The 19,621-nt window shown below is 31.8% G+C and overlaps 2 protein-coding genes across 3 annotated transcripts; one reads left to right on the top strand and one right to left on the bottom strand.

Moving 5' to 3' along the window:
• LOC107635878 (F-box/kelch-repeat protein At3g23880-like) lies at positions 2,834-4,224 on the top strand. Its single transcript, XM_016339431.2, has one exon. The coding sequence runs from the start codon at positions 2,884-2,886 to the stop codon at positions 4,069-4,071; it is 1,188 nt and encodes a 395-aa protein (XP_016194917.1). The 5' UTR covers positions 2,834-2,883; the 3' UTR covers positions 4,072-4,224.
• LOC107635877 (protein ALP1-like) lies at positions 8,094-11,349 on the bottom strand. 2 transcript variants are annotated; one of them, XR_002360540.1, is made up of 6 exons: positions 10,721-11,049; positions 10,396-10,621; positions 9,847-9,999; positions 9,394-9,752; positions 8,528-9,315; positions 8,094-8,245 (listed from the first exon to the last, which is right to left on the bottom strand). XR_002360540.1 is itself a non-coding variant. In XM_021120548.1 (6 exons), exons 1-3 carry the CDS (start codon positions 11,063-11,065, stop codon positions 9,847-9,849), a joined length of 1,026 nt encoding a protein of 341 aa, XP_020976207.1. In that variant the 5' UTR covers positions 11,066-11,349; the 3' UTR covers positions 8,126-8,245; positions 8,528-9,315; positions 9,394-9,752. The 2 variants fall into 2 exon arrangements, 1 of the variants encoding a protein (XP_020976207.1); XM_021120548.1 differs by having other exon boundaries at positions 8,126-8,245; positions 9,847-10,301; positions 10,721-11,349.

The raw sequence follows: 19,621 nt of genomic DNA, 5'->3' as shown, positions 1-19,621 counted from the left end.
TTTTGATGCATATTTTTATAATTATTATTAAAAATATAAGATCTTGTGATCCTTAAATTTAGTAATTTCTTATCCACTGAATTCTTTTAAAAAATATTTTCACTGTGAATCACCATAATTTTTTTAAAAAAGAAAAAGAAAAATTTAATGTTAAAATTTTGGCCCGAATTTTTATGTACCTTTTAAATATTTATTCAATTGTTGCTACAAAAATTTAGATCAAATAAATAAGTCGTTTGTTAAATATAAAATTTTTTTGTTATTTACAAAAATATAATATATATTTATTGTAAAAACTCAGTTGTGTAAAGTTAATAGCTGAGAATTGTTAGATGACAATTTAATTAAACTTATCAAATCATTAATGACTCATCACAACTATTAACCTCATATAAAATTAACTGCACTTGAGTTTCCATCAATATTTATTAATTCTTTTTATTGTATTTTCAAACTATTCAGAGATTGTTTTATCAATAATATCTTATAGATATTTTTTTTATCAGTGATTGAATCTTTCAAGTAAAAAATTGATAGTTAACCCCAAAATATAAAATAAAATTGATGACGACACCTTTTTCAACATAAATTCAAAAAAAGCCAAAACACAAAATTTCTTGCTATTTTCTGTAGATATGTTACCATAATAGTATTTATAGGGCACATTTTGCTATTTTCACCCTTTTTCGATTGAATTGGCCCGTCCAATCCGATTTTTATAACTATGTTTAAGATAATAAATATAAGAAATTTTTTAAAATAAATAATTTAAATATTTTATTTACAGATATAGATAATTTGTAACATATTTATCAATTTTTATCCTTTTACATATTAAATTTGGAGACTTGAAAATTATGTCATAAAATATAAAATTTTAACAGGTAAAAATATTGATTATTTTGTTTTGATTTTAAGAATAAATATGATACCAATAAATAAAATTGTCCTAGATAAATTTAATAAAGATATATCTCCATAAGTATTGTCATTGATGAGTAATTGTTCTGTTTTAAAGACAAATATTTTTTTCACGGTATTCCAAACTTAATAGATCTTAAAAACAAATAGTATTTTTTTTTCACAATATTTCCCATCTCGGCAGGTTGGGACTAATATATTGCGAATTAGAGCTCTATTTAATTAAGAGTTAGCTGCTAGTTAATAGGTTACTACACATAAGACAGAATTTAAATATCTGATACTTATTTAAACGGCCAAGTGAAATAACTACTCAACTAACTCAAATTAGATGAGAAAAATATTGATTATTTTTAATTTTTTTAACATTATTGATTATTGAATATTTAAAATTATAAAATAAAATATGTTATTAAATTAATAACCAACTAATAAGTAAAAATTCTAAAAAATAACTTTAGAGAACAAATTTTAATGTACATTTTTGCAATCATTATTAAAAAAAAAATATTTTCTTCTTAAAATTTAGTAATTTTTTGTTGATTAAATTTTTTTAAAAAATATTTTTATTGTGAATGGCCATATTTTTTGAAAAAATAGACAAATTTAGAGTTAAAACTTTGCTCCAAATTTTTTTTTGCACTTTCTAAATATTTATTTAACACAAAAATTTAGATTAAATAAATAAGTTGTTTGCTAAATATGAAAGTTGTTTTGTTACTTACAAAAAATATAATATTTATGATGAAAACTCAACTGCAATTAATTTCATATGAAGTTAATAATGAGAATAGTTAGATAGCAATTTAGTCAAACTTCTCAAATTATTTAACGACTCTCAACTATCAAATTCGTATGAAGTTAAGTTTTCACCAATATTTATTAATCTTTTTGTCGAATTTTTAAATCATTCAAAAATTATTTTGTTAATACAATCTTTTATTAAAAATCTTTTTATCAGAATCCTTTAAATACAGACTTGATAGTTAACCCAAAAAAATAGAGTAAAGTATCGTTTTTGTCCCCAATGTTTGTGATAAGTCCTATTTGTGTCCCTAACGTTTAAATCATCTTATTTGTATCCTTAACGTTTATAAAAGTGATTTAATGTTATCCTACTATCAATTATATTAACAAATCAGATTATATTTTTCAATTATTCTCACTTGGATGTATTCATTCTCAATTAGGTCTCACTTGGATGTGTTCGATTTTAATATTATACCCACTATTTTGTATTTAGATTCAATTATGTCGGTAGAAAAGTGAATTATGTAAATGTTGTAGGAATTAGTTTCAACATTTGATGAGTTATTTTTCAGAGTAGATTATCGATTCTATCCCAGACATTTGTATTCTAACTTCAAAAAAAGATTTTTAAAACTCAAACTAAAGCGCACATGATGTATAATTGATGGCAGGATAATATTAAATCACTTTTATAAATATTAAGGATACAAATAGGATGATTTAAATATTAGGAAGACAAATAAAATTTACCCCAAATATTAAGAACAAAAACGATACTTTACTCCACAAAAAATATAAAGTAAAATCGTTGAGGACACATGTTGCAACACACATTTAAAAGATACCAAAACACAAAATTTCTTGCTATTTTCAGTAGATATGTTACCATAATAGTGTCTAGAGAGCACATTTTGCATGCAACGAACTATGCAAGTTGTCTTCCAGAAGGTGTCAGTGTGCATGTACCGAGGTCAGCACAAATTAAAGGTCCATATAAGCCAGGTAATATCATATATTCCCATGCATATTAACATATTATTAACAACGGAAAACATTTATGATCATAATTAAAGTTGGTCATACTTGAAATAAAAAAATTAAATAAAATAATGTTTCTCAACATTATATAATGATAGTCACTTGTATGGTTTAACCCATCTCATATTCTCATTCACATTCTTCAAAAACCTTATTAGCCTAATCATTTCTATAATGGCGGCAGTTAACAGCCACAACGACTCTAAAACCGCCGCTAACATCACCAACATGCTCCAATCCGTCACTCTCACGGAAGACGTTTTTCCGCCGGAGATCATCTTTGATATTCTGGTGAGGCTTCCGGTGAAGTCATTGCAGCGGTTTAGGGCTGCATGCAAGCTCTGGAATGAAATGATCTCATCGGACCGCAAATTCGCGAAGGAGCAGCTCCGGCGAGCCACTGCCACCATCACCGCCACCGCCGGCCGCGACTGCAACCGCCTCATTAAGTACACCCACTCCTACCCAGGTGAACCAATCACTTCGTTTATGAGAGACTACTCTCTGAGATCCTTAGCCAGCAGCCCCGGCAACCTCGCAGGCACTTACTCTGAGCCCAACGGCCCTCTTGTCGAAGGAGACTGGATGCATTTCGACGGCGATTCTTGCCATGGCTTGCTTCTTCTTAACGTTGAGACGGCCGAAGACTCTCTGGTTCTTTGGAACCCTTCCACAGGGAAGTTCAGGACCTTGCCGCCGATTAAGGAACACCCAATGCAATCTTGTTCCGTTCACACTGGGTTCGGGTATGATTCTTCCACCGACACTTACAAGGTGGTGGATGTTTCTCACCACGGAGGAGTGAGCATTGCCATGGCTCATACCGTGGGCACGGATTCATCATGGAGACTGGTTCCGAATTTTCCTAATGGTTCCCCTCGAGGCTGCACGAAATTCGTGAGCGGAAGTCTTCACTGGTTGCTGATTCAGAACAAGGTAACGGAGTTTGGTGAGTATCTGGATTACTATGTTGTTGTTTCTATGGACATGGGAAAGGAGACGTTTGAGGAAATGGTGGTGCCGGAGAAAATTATCGGGGATCTGGAGTTGGCGGTGTTGAATGATTGGTTGTGCATCGTTGGTCGTGGATCCATGATTTGTGATGTTTGGGTTATGAAGGAGTATGGAAATGCAGAATCTTTGACTAAGTTGTTCAGTATTCCCTACCAAGAAACAAATCCTCCTTCTCGTCCCTCGTATAGTGTTATGGACACTGTTTCTGATGATGAGATACTGCTTTACAACAAGACAGGCTTTGTTGTCTACAATCACAAGAACCAAACTTTTAGGGTTCCTGCGCTTCAAGAATTCCGTGGTCTTAGCGATTTCAGGGTCTATACTGAGAGTTTGGTGTCACCCTGATATGATGTTATTAGTTCATTCATGTCCTCACATGAATTTGCTTCAGTTTTTTTTATTAGTTTCGTCTTGTATTGCATTTTATGTTGTTTGAATTTTGCATATGGTGGTTATTGTTTTAATATTTTGATATTGGAGTAAGACATTATTGGCCATGTCATTGCTATGTTTTATGGACAAAGTTATTAGTAGTTGTTCTCAAAATAAATAAAAGCTTTTATTTTGCTCTAACTATTCGTCTCTCTTCTCTTAAAAGCGTACAATTCCATTTTTTCATTCCCTCATTCTCTTTGCTTATACTTTTATGGCAGCAACGAATATCCAATTATATATATATATATCATCAACTTGGATTAGTCGGACAACTTGGATTAGTCGGAATTCAAATTCCGCGTAATTTATTAGCCAGTGACAGACCCACCACAACTCTAATCTCTCATCTTTCACCTTCCCTTCCTTTCCTGTTGCACCGTCACCAACGCAGATTCATATGTATAATAATAAAAAAAAGAAAGTTTAGAGAGTCAGCACTTTTATTAAAATCTGGACAACACTTAACTATCAAAAGAAAATTGAGTAATCTCACACCATTAAAAATACTAATAATGACTAATTGATGGCTACAAATCACAAAACTTACTGCCCCTAACACTCCTCATAAAAAAAATCCAAGCAAAAAAGAGTCCACTAAAACAAAAAGTAACATCAGAAAAAGTGGAATTTATTCATAGAGAAACATTCAATTAATAAAAAAAAATATTTAATTAGCTAAAAAAAAAAAATTCAACCCTACAAGAGTTTAATTCTCAGGCTAATAACGATTAAAAACATCCAATTAACTAAAAAAAAAATCCATAATAGACACTACAATAAACATAGATTTTAGCAACGCCAAATTTTGTAACGCCTTAAAATCGTTTTCTTAGATAGTTTTAGACAACAATTTTTATAGTGTTACTGTTGAATTCAATTTTTCATTATTTTATAGCAACAAACTAAAACTGTTCTCTTTGACTATTTTAAAGAACGATTTTATAACTGTTACCATAATTTGGTTTTAAGTAACAGTTTTTTATTGTTGTTTAAATAATTGAACAAAAGAAACGCATAAAAACCGTTGCCAAAATGCTACACTTTAAAACTATTCTATTAGATGGTCTTAGACAATGGTTTTTACAGTGTTGCTGTTGAAGTTCAATTTTTCATTATAGCAACAAAATAAAACCGTTCTCTTTGACTATTTTAAAGAACGGTTTTATAACCATTACAACAATTTTTTATCAAACAATAATTTTCTAATATTATTTAAATAATTATACAAATTTAAATAATTTTCTCTATAAATATTAAATTTGTAGAACACTCAAAATTATTGTTATAAATATATTATAAATATTATTTATAGAAGAAATAAATTTAAAATAAATTTACAACAATTATATATTTTTGGTTTCATTCCCGCTCTAAAATTTAAGATAATATTTTTTTAACACTTCAAAAAAATTTCAACAACCTCTCTTCAAAAGAAAACATAGAGACTTGTCAATTTTTTCTCCCTCTACTAGCCCTAGCTCTCCATAACTCACACCACTCATCATTAGAGCCATCATCGAACAATGCCAAACTTGTAACAACCTAAGTTTTTGAAAAATTAAATAATGATTTATTTATGATTTATTTATGATTTATTATATTTGTTGATATTTTTATTTTAAGAAAATTATTTCACTAAAAGTAGTTAAATAAAATTTTATGATTCTTTAAATTTAAAAATAATTAAAAATTATATATAATTTTTATAATAGTTGGAGTTTAAATTAATTAAGATTTTTATATAATTTTTATTATAATTGAATTTTTGTATAATTAAAATGGCAATGGTATTAAAACCGTTGCTAAAAAACGACACCAACGGTAACGCTTTAAAACCGTTGGTTTTGTGAATAATAAAACTACAACAGTTTAAAATCGTTGCCTATTCAGTTATGGTTTTAAACCATTTGTTCATGAAAGAGAACAGTTTAAAATCGTTCTTTATCGAGTAACGGTTTGAAACCATTGTTTAAAATTTTCTTTCAAAACCGTTGTCTATACCAGTAACTTTGGCAACCGTTTTTTTGTTATCGTTGCCTTAGGTTAAAAACCGTTGCCTTTGAGCATTGGCAACGGCCGCATATACCATAGGTCAAAAACCGTTGCCAAAAGTTTTGGGAACGGTTTTTCAATCTACGGCAACGGTTTTTGACCGTTGCGAAAACCCTTATTTGAGGGAGTGGAAAAAAAAAATGGATGGTGTCCAGTGTAGGATCTCACCTTTCATTGTTCTCTCTCTCCTATTTAATTTTAGTCCCACTTATAGAATTAAAGGTGAGAGATCACACTTTATTCTCTCAAGTGTTAAAAAAAATGGAGAGGATCCATTTGTAGTGAGAAAACACAAATTAAACTAAACCCCTAGGATGGGAAGAAAAAAATCAGGTCGCGCGGGGTAGATGTGGTGTGATCGGCCAGTGGTTACTACGACGGGAGGTTGCTGCATCGTCGGTGGTTACTTCGACGGGAGAAGAAGCCGTGATAGCAGCAATCTGCGGCGGTGGTCGCAGCGCAAGAGGATGATGCCGTGCTATTGGATGGTGGTCGGCTGTGACATTGCTTTTGGAGAGCACGGACACGGCCGAACGCATGAGAGAAGGGGACCAGTATCTTCATCCGGAATGCACGATGTGACGCCAAGGAGAAGTGGACGAAAGGCAGCTTTACTTGCGTGGTCGATGATTGCTATGACGCGCGGGGGAGGAAGCTGTGATGGCGCGACGGGATGGGGGGCAGCACGACGAAGGACGTTGGGCGATGGTGACCAACGACACGGAGTAGCGGTGCGGTGTGGTGTTACACAGCGGCTGCGTGCAAGGGTAAATGGCGTAGCTAGTGAGAGATTGAGAAAGAAAATGGTATTGCTAGGGAGAAAAGGAGAAAGTATTCTGAGGTGAAATTAGGATTAGTTGGAGTAGTATTTTTTTAATTTTAAAATTGAATTTTTAACGATGTTTATGTCATTTAGTATGAGTATTGTCCTCTAAACAAGATCTTATTAGATTATTAAATATTGCATTCTTTAATGACCCACACATAAACTCGGATACTCTTGGGTTGTGAGTGGATAGTTAGGATTTGCATATTTCCGTAGATAAAAGAAGATTGAATTTTAGTAAAAAAATTAACTCACAAATAAAATTAAAGTTAAATTTAAACTCTTCTGTCTTACACTATTATATTCTACCCATTTTTATCCTATATATCATCACTAGTCTCTTACACTTTGTTTGGATGGAAGATGGAAAATGAGAGGAAAGAAAATGAAAGGAAAAAAAATAGAAGGAAAGAAAATGGAAGGAAAAGTTGATTTTCTTCCATGCTGTTTGGATGAATAGAAAATGGATGGAAAGAAAATAGAAGAAATTTTTTCTTATGTTTAGATGAAAGGAAAAGTAAGAAGAGAGAAAATCATAACTAAGTGAAATTACATTAATACCCTTGTTTATATTATATATAAATTATAATATACCAATGTATTTAAATTATTTTTCTAATAAAAAAATTATCTAAATTATATTTTAAAATTTTAATGTGCTATCTTCATTAACAATAATAATTTTTTGAATTCATTCTTTTCTATTATCTTTTAATGTCATAAATAAGAATATATATTATTCTTTTTAAAAATATATAAATACATAATCTCGTAAAATAATAATAAAAACTCCTCATACTTTACATCATTAATTTCCTTAAGCATATTTAAAAAAAAGTTTCACTAAATTGTCTTTACAAAATAAAATATTATCAAAAGTTGGTAGCATTTCTTTCCAAGTACGTGCTACCAAAAATCATATACAATTTTTATAAACATATAACAAAACGCCAAAAAAGTAATAACCAAAAGAACTCCTAGAGAGTACTATTTTATCACCAGACAACACTTTTCAAAAGGTTAATTCTTCATGGTCAGCGACATCGCCTACTTCCAAAAAATCAATTCTACATAGCTTGAGCCATCTGTACCCATCTACTTCAAAAAAATAAAGTTTCTCCGAGTCAAAAATATTAACACATGATCGATTTTTACTTGTACTAAGCAGTGTACTTCTTGTTCCCAAACATTTTCAAGTTATGATTCCTGCACGAGCATATACAACAAAGAGAACTTAATTCAAAGATCAGAGTTAATCATGATAATCTATTTTATCGATTTCTTTCTATTTAAACAACCAATCAATCTCAAAGTATATATACATAAAGTGATTTCCAACCATGGTTAACATAAATAAAACATAAAATGATATCTTCTTTAAATACATGAAGATATACCCATAGTATATGACACTCAGAAACACATAATCAATTAATGAAAGCAATAACCTCAAATTAATTAGAAAGTAAGTGCGTATAAAAGTTATACCTGAAATGGTTAATGTTTTATGAAAGTACCATATCTCCTAAGCGAACACCAGCAGCTGTCATGAAATGAAAAAGAGCATCCAATCGCATTTCAGGTGGGATCCAAAAAATTTGGCGCTTTTTCTGCTCATTTTCACATAAAAACTGATAACACTGCATCCGAGCTGATCCTATCAGACCCAATTCAGTCAACATATCCCATACATCTGATTCGCTATAAAGGCGAGGCCTACTTTGTTGCATAATAGCCAACCCTTTTTCAGCAATTGCAACTTGTCTTTCAATTAACGAGACTTGCTTTTCGGCAACCGAAACTTGCCTCTCAGCCACAGAAGCTTGTCTCTCAGCTGATTCAACCTGCCTCTGAGCTACATCATGTAGCTTGCTAGATAGATAAGTACCCTCTTTGACAGCATCAGCCATGGTAGTAATTTCCAAAGCAACTTTCTCATATTGTGCCTCCAAAAAATCATTCATAGGAGACTTACGCTTTGTTCCTCTTAACGTTGAAGTCCCACCTAATTGATTTGGTTGACTATGAGGACCACTTGGTGAATCTAAATTAGCAGGAAACGTTGGGGTATCATGTCCCATATTAACATCTATGTCAGAAAATCCAACGTTTTCAAATGAGTCATTCAAATCAATGTGATCTCTAGCAATTTCTTGAATCCTTTCTCGTGACGTAGTAGCCCCTTTACCAGTAGCTCTATCAGCTCTGAACAACTCCTTCAAAGTATCATAATGCTTAATTTACATTTTTTTTCATTTTTCTGCTTGTGGTTTCTCCTACATAAACAAGTGTTGAAATTATTCGTTGACTAACTTCATCAATAGTATAAGTAATAACAGCAAAGTTTAAGATACCTTAATGAAGTCTTGCCACACTTGCTCTTCAGCTTCAAACTTTCTAGTTACAGGATTCCATGCAAATCCACTTAAGTGATGAAATAAGTCATATGCCTCAGCAAAATGATCTTTCAATGTCTTCATTCTATTCTTTATGTGATTCTTTGTTATGTGAGGGCCTATTGCTATGCTCAAACTCTTCACAACATTGGCATATGCTTCAGTTGTCCACGAGCCATCGTGCCTATTACCTTTCGATGCTTCCTCTGCTAATACATTTAGCAAAACTTCATCCATATCATCAGACCATCTTAAATTATCTTTCGAAGGTTGATTGGCTTCTATTGTTTTATTTCCTTTATTCGGCATTATGTAACCTGTAACAATCCCATAAAAAATCCAATCAAACAATTCTGAGTGGAAACTATACAAACATATATATACATATTCACATATAAGAAACATAATCACCTATAATGATTGATACACATTCCACATTTCGAATACAATGTTATCTCTTAACAACGATGCATGCCTATATTCCTCATCACGTGGTTGATTTGATTGTGATCTATCTATGCTTTGTTCTTGTAGCAATTCTCGATCAACCGCATCAATTATAGACTGATCAACATCGACACCCATTAAAAAGTTATGCAGTATGCAACATGCCAAAAAAATGTCTCGCATAGTTTCAAATGAATAATAAGGTTCTGTGTCGCTGGCTATAATTGGGAATCTTTTCTTTAGAACTCCGAAACATCTTTCGATGACATTTCTTAATGAAGAATGTCGGTGGTTGAATAATTCTTTGGGATTTTGTGGCTCACGTACTGAATACTCTTTCAAGTGATACCGAACACCTCTATATGGTGTTAGTATCCTAGGCTTTAGCATAAATCCAGCATCGCCTAGATAATATTTTCCTACACCAGTTACACACACAAATTAAAGTATTGTTTACTGTGACTATAAATTTAACTTTATATAGACGACTTCATAAATAACACTATCACAAACCTTCGGGTATTCGAAGTGGATGTTCCCTACTTAAAGCATCTTTCAAAATTCTAGAGTCAGAGGCAGTTCCTTCCCAACCAGCCAAGACATACGTGAATTTCATATCAAACCCACAGGCAGCTAAAATATTTTGTGTTGGATGCTCTTTTCTTCCCCGAAAACGAGGGGCTTCCACCCTTGATACCTTCACATGACTATGAGTTCCATCTATGGCTCCAATGCAGTCCTTGTTTCAAAAGTATATTGGCATATTCACATAACAGTTTTGTAATTATTTCATACACAATTTCATAAATGACACTAACTAAATCAAAAGAGTTAGTACCTTAAAAAACGGATAGAATCGACTATTATTATGTATTTCATAAGGAACATCTTCACCAGATGGTTGCTTGAAGAACTCTCCCTCTAACGACAGAATAGCATGTAGGACATTGTGAAAGTGACGACTAATTGTCTCTCCTGAGCGGTGGAAGAAGAAAGACATGGTTCTAGTTTTCACATTATGCCCTATAATATATAGGAATTTAGCGACTTGCTCTTCAACGGTAGAGCGAATTGAATCCTTTACTCTACCAGTTCCTCTTAACTTTTGACATAACTGCCTAAATGCTTCAGGGCCCATACGTATGACATTGCAGCATTTTTCAGACGTCAGTAACTGTGTCATTAACTGTGTACGCCTATTTTCTCTTTCCAAGTTTTCGTAACTGATTTGCCTAGGCCTATATTATGATAAAAATTCTAAAGAATACAATGTATGCACCGTAACACATGAAAGAGATGTGACACAAATATGTTGTCTCTTTTCTAACTCTTCCCAGACACGAGTTAAGATTTGTATTGGTTCAGGATGATACAGGTCAGTAGAAGTGACTTGATTTACTTGAAATCCTAAGTCAGGTATGACGTTCGTGTTGTCTTCTACATTCGCATCCTCGATATTTTCACCATGCATCTATGAAAATATAATGTTTAGAGTGAACATATCAAACATAAACATAACTAGAAGGTAACATATGTGGTCGCGTTTTAGCAATTCATTTGTTGTGAAACAAAAAACTAAAACTAAAGCTTTATATAAAATTATGGTGTCACGTTACACGGTATAAAAATACCTTGTTAAGAGGTACTTATCGCAAACTTGTAAATGCCAAACTCGATTCCAAAGCTCACTGTCATAAATGATAAGCGAAAACTATAAATTACATGATATATTACTCAATGCATTGGATTAGGGTCAAAATTCAATGGACTTGGCTACTAAAAGCACTTGATAATTTAGATGGCCAAAAAGTAATTTAACCAACACAGCATTTTGTATATTATGTAAAAAAAATAGTTGAAAATGCGTTGCACAAATGCTTTGTTGTGCAGATAAAAATGGAAATAAAAGAAGGATATAATTAAGAAATCAAATCAATACAAAAGAAGGAAACAAATAAAAAAGAAAGTTAAGAAATCAAACATGTATAAATGATTGTCATAACTGAACAACATGTGTACATATTCTATGAACATTAAAATTTAAATTTGAAACTCCCAGCTCCTTAAAACTTTGTTTATTAATAATTATAGTATACTAATATTAGTATATAACACAAAAATTAATCTCTACTTTTAAACAATAAGAATATAATTAGAACTTATCAACGGTAATTATCATTACATACATATAGATTGAAATTTAACAAAATTAAATATAAAGTATGCAATTAAAATTTCTTAAACTTTTCAAGGAGGAAACATACTTTATCCATGAGCAATTGAGAACAAATAGAAACATGTGTACTGTATAGCAGCGGGGAAACGAAACCAATTCAAAGGCCATCAAAGGCTCATAGATGTATGGCAGAGTAGTCCCACAGCCAGCCTTGCAGCAGCAAAGTCTTCCCTAACAAAGAATGTTCTAAAACATGTTTTCCTTACTCAAGTAGGCCCCTGCCTTTAATTTGATGGCTGCACCATACTAACTTGTCCCTCTTTTTAAATAGTGTTTGTTTATTAACTGAGTAACCTTAAGTTAGAAACAAGTATACTATAGTATTAAATTGCTAATAGGGGTTTCTTTTTACCAATTCAAGTTCTTTTCAGTGGCCTTGTTATTGTATCTAAGTATATACTATAGTATTAAATTGCTAGTACTACAAAAGGACTAAATAACCCTTCAAAATATTTAAGATTTACATCACACTGCTAAAGTATTTGATTCCAAATATTGTTGCATTGAATAGTCCAAATTAACAGTTATTTAGTCCTTTCTTTGTCGAATTCAAATAAGTAAGTTTTAATTTTTGAATGACCTCATTTTCTAAGAAAGGTTCTGAAATGAATTTATGATGAACTTGAAATTCAATTTATTATATTCATACTGTATTATGCTATTTGTATCTTTTAACTATTGTGGGTATCTACATAACTATTTTAGGAAAGTCAAAATTGAAGCTTGAAATTATATTATACCAAGACACAGTAGAATGCAACATAAAGCATATAAATGATGATAGTCGATTGCTTGGATATTTTAAGGATAAGATAACTAAAGAACAATTGAAATCAAAAGTTCTTGAATCGTCTTTATCAAGAATGACTGGAAAATTATGCATCACAATGGAAGAAAACCGTGTTATGATGAGGGAGCGTGTTAAAGAACATCACCTTCGTCTGCCGGATACACGAATGAAGACGTGGTGGAGCTCTCACGATGACAACGAAGCTGCTAGTGATGTTGAGGATGGTGGGAACCTGCGGTGGCTCTGTTGAAGACGCCGGCAAAATAGGAGAAGAGAAAACCCTTACATCAATTTTTCAGAGAGTGTGGGTTAGGGATTTTGCTTTTTGTTTCTGAAAGGGTAACTTTGGAATTTCAACATTGGTTAGCTTTCTCTTGCAGTTTTCTTCGCAGCATTGAGAAGAAAAAATTTGTATGGGCCCCATGGTAACTTTTTTGTTTTCCATTCATTTTCCTCTCTGATCCAAACAATGAAAAATGGGCTTTTCCATCCATTTTCTACTCTTTCATTTTCTTTCCTTTCAAAATCTCTTATTTCATTAGAGTAATGTTTTCATTTTCCTCTTCCGTTAATTCTCCTTGCAGTTAGCTGCACGCTTTGCAACATTTTCAATTTTTTTCGTAGCACTTTTTTTGTTAATCATTTTGTTGCTCCAGCAGTCATCATGGCTTTTGTCATTTTGAAACCGAATTAGGACTACTGCCTTTAAGATTATGTTTGTTTTTGTAGATAGGACATAGAGATATGAACAATACATATATAAAACGTATTAGGATAGAGAAATATAAACACTGGACACAATGTCTCTGGGACATTTTTTTCATTTTTGTGTTCACTTCTAAATGAATGACACTGATGGACATGGAAATAAGAAGATAGACACAGAATTTTTAATGAAAATTTTTTCCTTTTTTGTCCATAGTTATTTTTCATTATTCTCCTATTATTCCTTTTTATTATCTTGTGAAAAATTCTATCCATTTTATTAGATAGATTTATTTTAGTAATTTTACATTATATTTTAATTTTGTTTATATTTATCCAAATATAATACTAGACATTACGTTAGTGTCTTGTCCATTATATCCAAACACAATACATAAAAAATAATTTTTAGTGTCTCTGTCTCGATCAGTATCTCTGTCTCAATATCATGTCCTATCTTGTCTGCAAAAACAAACACAACCTAAGTTCTTTAACTATGCTGTCTCCTCCTTTCATTTGCCTTCCTCTAAGGTTTAATTTGTTTATGAATAGAGAAAATAGTTGGAAGGTAAAAAGAAATTGAAAAAGCAGAGAGAGAATTGGAAAAAAAAATATTATTCCTACATCAAACATTATTTTTGAGATCTATATAAAAATATAATTGTTATAAATTAATTATGTATTTAAATTATTTTTTAGTTAACAAAACAAAAAAAATTTACGCATATTATATGAGATTTGAGAATAATTAGTTATTCTATTTCTAAACTTAAATTCTAAATTTGGATGAGATCCTAACTGATTCTGTTTCAAATTGAGTTATGATATGATTCATAAATTTGAAAGATTCAAGTTTAAAATAACAAGATATGATTTAAATTTGAATTGAGAATCAAATTTAAAATCAGTAACAAATCTCATACTATATATATGTATGCCAAGAGTAGAGGAATGAAAGAAAGAGACGAGAATAAAAAGAGTTTTATTCCGTTACCTCTACACATATAAATGTATGTGAGCCTGATTCTTGGAGAAGAATTTTATGGCGTGCAAAGAGTTGCAAGAGGTTTCTCAATTTAGATCAGATGTCCATTGGTCAAGAAGTTGACAGCAAAGGTTGGTCTCGGTGTGGATACGCATAGCGCCTTCGTACCATCGAAGGAGAAAGTAATTTTTACTAAAGCGTCTAAAGGTATTTAGATCTGATCTATTATATATTTATTATTGGAATAAAATTTAAGCACAAAATAGATCTTTAAGATTACTTTCTTTTCTTCCGCTACGTGTTATGAACACATGATAATCCTTCACGAAGAATAGGAATAGTAACATTTGTAATGTCATCACCACTTTAGGAGAATTTATAAGTCATCACGTTCTAAAAATTTTCTTTTTGATGCATGCAATTATAATTTTTCTTTTAAATCCACCTAAAATAGTGTGATATTTATTTGACAGTGGAACAATTTAGCATCATGAAGGATATGGATCGGAGCACCACTCTTATTCTTGCTTTTGTTGCTATATATATATATATATATAAACAGCCAATAAGCATTATTGGAGTTTACAAGATCCAACACAAAAATGTGAGGCTTCCCAATGCAAGAAGTTGTTGTTACATAAGCACGTCTTTTTGACACATTCTTCGTTCCTTTTATGTATGGAAAAGTTTAAGGGGTCAGTAACTTTTGTGTTTTTTGGCCGGCACTTAACCATTAAAATAAAAATGAATGATTTTTTATTATTAGATGTAATTTCACACTATTAAAAATATTATTAATGACCAATTGATAATTACAAAACACCAAAATTGTTGACCCCTAACATTTCTCATATATTACTACTACCATGAACACCTCATTGATTTGTGAAGAGTTCGTTTGTTGTGTATTTAGATATGCTTATATGCTTCATGCCGAAATTCGTGACGGATAAATTTAATCTATAAGATACTATTGGTATATCTTGCATTCAATCTTATATATATATATATATATGATCATTTTCTTATAAATTCTATTGGCTCCTCGTACTTTCTATTTTCTTATATATATAGTGACATTGATTATATATATGTAAACCGATTTCCGCATACATATATATGAGGAGTGCTACACATACAAGTCTTTTTGACTTACAAGTCTTACAAGTTACTAGGCCTTTTAATGCGTTATTCAACGTTTCCTATTTTCAAAGCGCTACACTCAGAACGGTTCTTCTTCTTCTTCCTCTTCCTCTTCCTCTTCCTCTTCCTCTTCTTCCTCTTCCTCTTCCTCTTCTTCCTCTTCCTTTTCCTCTTCCTCTTCTTCTTCTTCTTTATTTTTTTTTCGATTTTCATAGTTTCTGAAATCAAGCTTTGAAATCGTTTTGAAGAAGAAGAAGCAGCAGAAGATGAGGAGAAAGAGAAAGAGTTCTGAATTATGCAACGAATTTTGGGTGTATTTCTTAAATACTTTGGGTGTATTTTTCGTAATCCTTTGGGTGTATTTCTGTAATCCTTTTGAAGATAATGGAACTTCAAAAATACACCCAAACGATTACAGAAGTACACCCAAAATGATTACAGAAATATACCCAAACGGTTACGGGAATTTACCCAAACGATTATAGAAATACACCCAAAGGATTATAGAAAATACACCCAAAGGATTTAAAGAAATACACCCAAAATTGTTAAAATACATCTTATGCATAATTCAGAACTCTTTCTCTTTCTCCTCCTCATCTTCTACTGCTTCTTCTTCTTCTTCAAAAACGATTTCACCATGAAAAATCGAAAAAAAAAAAGATAAAACAGAGAGAAAGAACGTAAATGAAGAAGAAGAGGAAGACGATGAAGAAGAACGTGCAGAAACGAAAGAAAAGGAGAAGAAGAAGAGTAAGAGGAAGAAGAACGTGCAGCAAGAAGAAGAAGGAGAAAAAGGAGAAAGAGAAGGCAAGAAACGAAAGAAAAGAAGAAGGAGAAGACGAAGAGGAAGAAAAATGGTTGAAAGCGTGTTTTGAGCGTTAGTTTTAATTGAACTTGTAAGGCTTACAAGCCTTAATCGCTTGTATGCCAAGAATTACTCCATATATATATATAGTTATGCTTCAACTTCAAAATTAATTACCATTCATTGAGAATAATAACACACGCTAATATGTACGATTTCTGATAGATTTGTTTCAGAATCTCCATCTCCATGCATGTATGTCTATATTTCCCGTGTATAGTAAAAACTATATATAGCAGGTACACTTCTAACATATTAAACACTCTTTATAAATGAAAGTGTACCAAAATTAATATAGAGCATTACCAGTAAATACATTAAACAAAATTATACCATAGGTACAAATAAATCGTAAATGTATAGGTAAATAGTATTATACGAATACGATAAATAGTATTCGTACAATAAACAATAAATATGTATTATATAAAAAAAATAACACTCTTAATTTAATGTGAAAATTTCTAAAATTCTTATTCTCACTATCTTATTTTATCTTGTTCTCATAACTAAATATGGTGTATTATTCCCCACAATACTCTGATTTTGTATCTATACTCACCGCAAGAAGCTTTTATTATTGATTGCTTCTGTTTTTGATGCCTCAAACATGGCTTGAAAGACTCCTTTTAATTTATAGGCGAGAGTTTGTCCTGTAGCACTAATTTGCATACAGCTTTGTGTGTGTGCCAATTTTTTGAGGTTGGTGGCATATTTTTTTCTTTTGATTACTACCTTCTTTGTTCAGGATTTTTTATTTAAATAAATAAAAAATACAGTAATTATCAAAATAAATAATTTTAAAAATATTTATCATTTTGTATTTTCCAGTCATATCTCGTTTACACTGTAAATGAGATGATTTTTCATATATTTTGTTTACAGTGTAAACGAGATATGACACATAATCTATCTCGTTTGCAAGGTGCGGTCCAAGCGAGCTATCACTTCAAATCTTCCTACAGAAAGGTGTGGATGGCCAAGAAGAAGGCAATTGCACAAATCTATAGGGATTGGGATGAGTCGTACAATAAGGTTCCCAAGTTGCTTCAGACACTACATAACTGTTTTCCTAATACCCTTTGTGACCTCCGCGTCAAACCATTCTACAATGGGCACCTCCTTGTACGTGACTGCAGTATGTTCGACAAGGTATTTTGGTCTTTCCCATTATGTGTAGAAGCTTTCAAGCATTACAAGTCCTTTGTCTCTGTAGATGGTACGCATCTGTATAGCAGGTATGGTGGTGTGTTGCTTATTGCGGTGGCGCAAGATGGGAATAGCAACATCTTGCCTATTGCCTTTGCCATTGTGGAATCCGAGAGCACCGAATCATGGTCGTTCTTCCTAACTAATCTGAGACGCCACGTCATCCCACAGGACGACCTGCTGGTTATATCCGACAGATCTCAGGCTATTAAGGCAGCGCTTAGCGCCGAAGACAGCGGTTGGACTCCCCCTAGAGCCTACCATGTTTACTGCATAAGACACATGGCTGCAAACTTCATGACATGGTTCAAGTCAGTCGATGACAAGAGGTACCTCATTAATTAATGCTGCTTATAGTCCAAGCAAGGCCGGTTACGAGTGGTACATGGATGCGTTGAGAGGAGTCTCGCCTACCATGGTTGACTGGGCTAGTCGTTTCAGGAACGATATTTGGCTACAACATTGCGACAGCGGGCGTCAGTTTGGCCACATGACGACAAATCTATCCGAGTGCATCAATGCAGTGTTGAAGGGCACCTGGTACTTGCCAATATCTGCCATTATGCGCATCACGTACGAGAGATTATAGAAGTTATTCGTCACGAAGGGTAGAGAGGCGCAGTCACAGCTCGCTGCTGGATGCCGATTCTCACAGAGACTATTGGCCGTCATTGAGAAGAACAGAGAAGGGAGCTGGTTTCAAGGTGTACAAGAAGAGAGCAGGACTTTCCATATATCTCATTTACAGTGTAAACGAGATATGATGGGAGAATGCAAAACGGTAAATATTTTTAACATTATTTATTACGGTAATTAATACATTTTTTTATTTATTTAAATAAAAAATCCCTTTGTTCACGCATTTAATCAATACACATTTAACAATTGTTGGCTATATGTGGCAAAATAAAAGCCACTTTGCCGTCCAACAAAAACTTACATTAGCCATCATTTTATTTTTCAAATAAGCTTTGATACCATGCGCCTATTATCAACTACTTAAGGGTTCTTAATTATCGAATAACCTAAGCATTATGTTTGTTTTAATTAGAAAAGTACTTTTGATTTAATTTTGTGTTGCATTTATATAGTTAAATTACAGTAGTTAAAATTTTGAATATATCTCAGTAGATGGATACTGGCTTAGTTTGATGAGTATTATAGTACTTTTAAAAATTACAAATACAAATATATAATTTACCAAATATAAAATGAGGTTGGTGTGTATGTCCACTTTTAAAAAACATTAAGTATTTTTCCAAAAATTAAAAGTTTATCAAAATGTGATGTATGGTTGATTGATTTACACCTTGAATCATTATTTGTGGGTGATAAATTTCATCAATCTAACTATTAATATGATATATTATAATGATAACTTACCAAATTTCATAAAATTGGTACATTAATAGGTATGTTATTTAATAGGAAAAGTATAGGGTACTAATAGATTATCTACCAATTTATTGTCAATAATAATTAATTATTATATTTTAAACACATGTATAAAGAGACACATCCAAAAAATACATCTATAAAAATATTTTTATTAGACACAGTCATAAAAAAGATATTTTTATTAGACACATCTATAAAGACACTTTCATTAAATACAGTTATAAACAAGAGTTGGCAGAAATTGACAGAAATGCTGTTAGTAACATAGCGAGATTTTATTTAATAATACTCATGCTTTTATGTATTTTAATTTTAAAATTATAATATACATATATAAAAAGTGTTATAATGATATACTAAATCAATTCTAAATTTTATATTTTTTTAGATTAATCTATATAATAA

Source organism: Arachis ipaensis, chromosome B04 (assembly GCF_000816755.2).
Source record: "Arachis ipaensis cultivar K30076 chromosome B04, Araip1.1, whole genome shotgun sequence".
Lineage (NCBI taxonomy): Eukaryota > Viridiplantae > Streptophyta > Magnoliopsida > Fabales > Fabaceae > Arachis > Arachis ipaensis.
The sequence above is the reverse complement of the archived record's forward strand: the minus strand, read 5'-3'. Positions and strand labels throughout refer to the sequence as shown.

What these genes read in the sequence shown, in the direction of transcription:
- LOC107635878 (XM_016339431.2), top strand. Translation starts at nt 2,884, where the DNA reads ATGGCGGCAGTTAACAGCCACAACGACTCTAAAACCGCCGCTAACATC.
- LOC107635877 (XM_021120548.1), bottom strand. Translation starts at nt 11,065, where the DNA reads ATGACACAGTTACTGACGTCTGAAAAATGCTGCAATGTCATACGTATG. An exon ending in GATTCTATCCGTTTTTTAAG is followed by an intron (nt 10,622 to 10,720) that starts GTACTAACTCTT and finishes TTTTGAAACAAG; the next exon opens with GACTGCATTGGAGCCATAGA. An exon ending in TCCACTTCGAATACCCGAAG is followed by an intron (nt 10,302 to 10,395) that starts GTTTGTGATAGT and finishes TAACTGGTGTAG; the next exon opens with GAAAATATTATCTAGGCGAT.